Here is a 5,035-nt window from a genome sequence, read left to right as displayed (position 1 = left end):
GAAACACTTTCTCATTCTGGATGGAGGCAGGCTATGATTGATGAGATGTCTGCTTTACATTCGAGTGGTACTTGAGAGCTTTGTCTCCCTTCCTACAGGTAAGTCTACTGTTGGTTGTCGTTGGGTTTATGCGGTCAAAATTGGTCCAGATGGTCAAGTCGATCGGCTTAAGGCTCGCCTTGTTGCTAAAGGGTATACTCAGATATTTGGGCTAGATTATAGTGACACTTTCGCTCCTGTGGCCAAAATAGCATCAGTCCGTCTTTTTCTATCTATGGCTGCCGTTCGTCATTGGCCTCTTCATCAGTTGGACATTAAGAATGCTTTTCTGCATGGTGATCTTGAGGAAGAAGTTTATATGGAGCAACCACCTGGTTCTGTTGCTCAGGGGGAGTCTAGAAGCCTTGTATGTTGATTGCGTCGGTCACTATATGGTTTGAAACAGTCTCCTCGAGCTTGGTTTGGAAAGTTCAGCACAGTAATTCAGAAGTTTGGCATGACTCGTAGTGGCGCTGATCACTCTGTGTTTTATCGGCATTCAGCACCAAATCTGTGTATTTATTTGGTTGTTTACGTTGATGATATCATTATCATTGGCAATGATCAAGTTGGTATCGCTAATTTGAAGCAGTATCTCTTTCAGCATTTCCAAACTAAAGACCTTGGCAGATTGAAGTATTTTCTTGGTATTGAGGTTGCTCAGTCTAGATCAGGTATTGTTATTTCTCAACGCAAGTATGCTTTAGACATTCTTGAGGAGACAGGAATGATGGGATGTAAACCCATTGACACTCCTATGGATCCGAATGTTAAACTCCTTCCAGGACAGGGGGAGCAACTCAGTAATCCTGAAAGGTATAGACGGTTGGTTGGAAAGTTGAATTACCTCACTGTGACTAGACCGGACATCTCTTTTCCTGTGAGTGTTGTAAGTCAGTTTATGACTTCTCCTTGTGATAGTCATTGGGATGCAGTTGTTCGTATTCTGCGATATATAAAGTCAGCTCCTGGTAAAGGACTACTCTTCGAGGATCAAGGCCATGAGCATATCACCGGATATACAGACGCTGATTGGGCAGGATCACCCTTTGATAGACGTTCTACATCCGGATATTGTGTTTTAGTTGGAGGTAATTTGGTGTCATGGAAGAGTAAGAAACAAAGTGTGGTTGCTCGATCCAGTGCAGAAGCAGAATATCGAGCAATGGCTGTAGCAACTTGTGAGCTAGTTTGGATCAAACAGTTGCTTGGAGAACTGAAGTTTGGAGAAACCGGTCATATGGAACTTGTGTGTGATAATCAAGCAGCCCTTCATATCGCATCAAATCCAGTGTTTCATGAGAGGACTAAGCACATTGAGATTGATTGTCACTTTGTAAGAGAAAAGATACTCTCAGGAGATATTGTTACCAAATTTGTGAAGTCAAATGATCAACTTGCAGATATCTTCACCAAGTCTCTTACCGGTCCTCGTATTAATTACATTTGTAACAAGCTAGGTACATATAATTTATATGCACCAGCTTGAGGGGGAGTGTTAGAATAGAATAGGAAAACACAATCCTACACAAACTAGGAATAGTTTATAGTCTCCTATTTGGTAAGGAATTGTATTATATAGTGTCTATAAATAGGGTTCTCTATGTAATTATTAAAACAACAATTCAATAATATATTCTTTCCTTATATTTCTCACACCTATCAAATCTATAATCTGGTCTATATCATCTATATAAAGCTGTTACACCAAAAAAGTAGAGATACTATACAATTCCATTTAACTTTGTGGATGGAATTGGATCTATCTTCAAAACATCTTCCATTTCTTTCTTTCCAGACTGACCACCAAAATGAAAGAATAGCTTGATGAATCATTCTACACTTCTCATCTTACCTTGTTCCAGAAACTAAATTTATTCGGAGAAATTAAATTGGAGGCAAACTGTCTTACCTGGGTACCAGATGAATTTATATATAGGTATACGGGCTTTGTTGGATTGTCGAAATCCAACCACATAAACTGTGCAACAATAAGCTCTGTAACAGCTTCTACAATCTGTGGCAATCCAACGCTAAACCAGTATGAGAATCAGAATAAGAACATTGCAAATGTAAAATGCATACAACCACTTAAAGGGAGGCAAGATCTAGGAAAAGGTTAATACAGGCATGCCCAGATAGACAATTCTAGCATCTAAAAGCAAAGATGGCAAATCAGGAGGCGCAGTTGGGGGTCTATCAGATCTTGCTCCTCCTCCTCCGTACATGCTGACGCTCATGCTGCATGTTGAAGAGCCCCGTTTATTCATGCCTGACATACTCCACATTCCACCATTTTTCAGATAGTTATGGGATGAAGCTATACTCTCCTGTAATCAAAATATATTAAATGTCTTTTTTGTAAGAAAGCAGACTTGGCAATGGGATATTTAAACAAATTTAACACACCTGACATCATAAAGCCATTAAAATACATGGAAACCAATTAAGAAATGAGTATAAAAAAGAACTTACTTCAGTGACACTTCCTGACTGTCGCCGGGCTGGGTTATCTTCTGTCATGAACATATCCATCTGTGACGGAGAAAGGCCGTAAAGATACTGAGGGGCATTCTTATAGTTGTTCAGTACTACAAAAAGATAGTATACATGATTAAGAGCAGAATCTTCACAAATAATAGTAAAAAAGAAGATATAAACATAACGAACACAGTAAATTGAAAAATTGGAGTAGAGAAGAACAAGGAAACTGCAGTAAGAGTGCAAAGGACCATTCCACAAATACCAGATTCACTTGAATGACAACCATAGAGTTCTGAAACCTACATTCTTTTCCCACTTGAAAACACATAGGGTGTGTTCAGTATGAAGGAGAACACTTTACAGAAATGCTTGGATCGCTTAAAATGTTTCGGAAATGTTTTCCAAATGGACTTATTTTCCTCCAATTTAAGGAAAATGAATTCCCTACATAAAGGAAAAGATTTCCAAAACTCTCTTTCAACCTTACCACCTGACCCGACTTCCAACCTTGACCCAGGACTTAACTCCCAACCCTAACTCGAAACTCTACCCAACCCCGACTTGGTGTCAAGGTCGGGTCCTGGCTTGGGGTTGAATCTTAGATCGTGATTTGGGGTCAAGGTCGTGGTTGGGGTTGGTTGTCGGGGCAAGGTTAGGTCCGGGTGGGGTCAAAGATCAAGTTCTATGGGTTGAATCTTAGATCTTGATTTGGGGTCAAGGTCATGGTTGGGGTTGGTTGTCAGGGCAAGGTTAGGCCAGGGTGGGGTCAAAATCAAGTTCTGAGTCGGGGTCGATGTTAGGATCAGGTCCCGAGCTTGGGTCATGTTTCAGGTCAGTGTTGGGTTCAGTTGGGGTCGGGGTCCAAGTTTGTGTTAAGTAGTGAGGGTCCAGGTTCGGTGTCATAGTATTTGACCAAATTATATTCAAATGCTCTTCGAACAATATTTTCTTCTTACTAACCGAACAACAAGAAATAAGTAAGAAAATCACTTTTTTTCTAGGAGCACATTTTCCTTCCTACCAAAGACACCCATAAAGTAATACTCTTGTTCTCTCTCCCTTTTTCTTTGTGATTTTACACTATGCTGCTCAAACTTTTCCAAAATGTTGCCTTTCTATTCTTCTTCTTTCTTTCTCTTTGCTTTATCATGCGAGATGGGGGCACCCGAGTCTAAGCCTCGAAAAGCACACTACTTTGGGAGGATCCGACATGCACTCGTAGACATTTTTGAAAAGCTTGAGCAACATAGGTTTTACATCAAACTAATATGCGGTTGAATTTATTCAACCTATATAGAGACACCAATACCCTCACTCAGATCTTCCTTCCACAATTTTGGAGAAACCAAACAACATAACTATTTGTGAGTATTTAAAGCCTAAGCAAGATAAACAGCTAAGTATGTAAGCAAAAAATTGAGATATATTTACAAGCAATAACTCATGTCTACAAAAAGATGTAAATAATCTCAATTAACAAAATCTCAATCCCCAAACTAGTTGGGGTCAGGTAAATAATCAGAAACATTTCATTTCAATACAAACTAATGTGCGAAATTAGGGTTGCGTAATGGAATTATGAGAATTGGATAAGGCCACTTACGTCCATCTTTGAGATTTTCTTGTCTGAACTGTTTGGGTATATGGTCGAAAGACTGGGCTACTGGAGACCTGTAAGAATAGCCTCGAACACCGGCGTTCGGTCTGCTGCGACTATGAAGAAGAGAAGCTGAAAAGAAGAAATTGGGGCTGGGAAGGAAAGTTGATTTATGGAGTACAATACGAGAGCCAAGTTCGCGATTATTAGCAGGAGTCGGGCAAGAAAGTGGAGAGAGAAGCAAGGAAGAAGCCATGGATGGACACACTTGTGGTGTTTACTTCCTGATGAGGAGGAGGAACAAGTGTAAAGTGTGGCTGGGAATTGAACTGCATCACTTCACGTTAATGGGTCGGATTGGAGGACGTGAAACCCAATTCACCTGCTGTTGTGGTGTCCAATTTTATTAAGTATATTTATGTGAATAGTTTGTTGGAAATTCATCTAATATTTATGTAGTTCAAATTTTTAGTCGTCTAATTAATCTTTTTTCTATTTTTTTGTGATTTCGTTTTAATATTTCAAATTTATTTGAATCTATAAATTCATTCATATGTTTATTTTGTTTGATTTTTAATACATTTATATTTGATAATTTTGAAATTTGATTTTAGGGTTTTAGATTGGGGGAAAACATCTGTCATTCTACAATGTCTGAATCAATCAGAATTACTAGAGTTATACCAAAATCACATATTGTTACTATTTACATTAAACATAATGGGATACAAAAAAATTGTATGCATTCAAATAAAAAGAAAACAGCTACGAAACTTAAAAGAATCAAGCACTTTTCAATAGTTCTTGCATCATAGATGGGATACAAAAAAGCTAAAAATATCAAACCATACAAAGATTTCACCGATTCAAAATAATCAACAAAACAAAATACCTGATATACGAATATATTATCCA

At 38.5% G+C, this 5,035-nt stretch overlaps 1 protein-coding gene across 1 annotated transcript in view; it reads right to left on the bottom strand.

Moving 5' to 3' along the window:
• Nucleotides 1-4,520, bottom strand: part of LOC102583426 (ATP-dependent Clp protease proteolytic subunit-related protein 1, chloroplastic) — an 11,535-nt gene extending 7,015 nt beyond the window's left edge. Inside the window, exons 1-4 of the mRNA XM_006353906.2 lie at nucleotides 4,127-4,520; nucleotides 2,515-2,630; nucleotides 2,166-2,369; nucleotides 1,952-2,056 (exon numbers count right to left, since the gene is read on the bottom strand). Coding sequence (XP_006353968.1) covers nucleotides 1,952-2,056; nucleotides 2,166-2,369; nucleotides 2,515-2,630; nucleotides 4,127-4,376 — 675 coding nt within the window. The 5' untranslated portion in view covers nucleotides 4,377-4,520. The remainder of the gene's footprint in view (nucleotides 1-1,951; nucleotides 2,057-2,165; nucleotides 2,370-2,514; nucleotides 2,631-4,126) is intronic.
• Between the last annotated feature and the right edge of the window lie 515 nt (nucleotides 4,521-5,035).

The sequence above is a fragment of the Solanum tuberosum genome, unplaced genomic scaffold, assembly GCF_000226075.1.
Source record: "Solanum tuberosum cultivar DM 1-3 516 R44 unplaced genomic scaffold, SolTub_3.0 scf00165, whole genome shotgun sequence".
NCBI lineage: Eukaryota > Viridiplantae > Streptophyta > Magnoliopsida > Solanales > Solanaceae > Solanum > Solanum tuberosum.
Note: the sequence above shows the minus strand (reverse complement) of the source record. Positions and strands in the feature narration are given on the sequence as shown.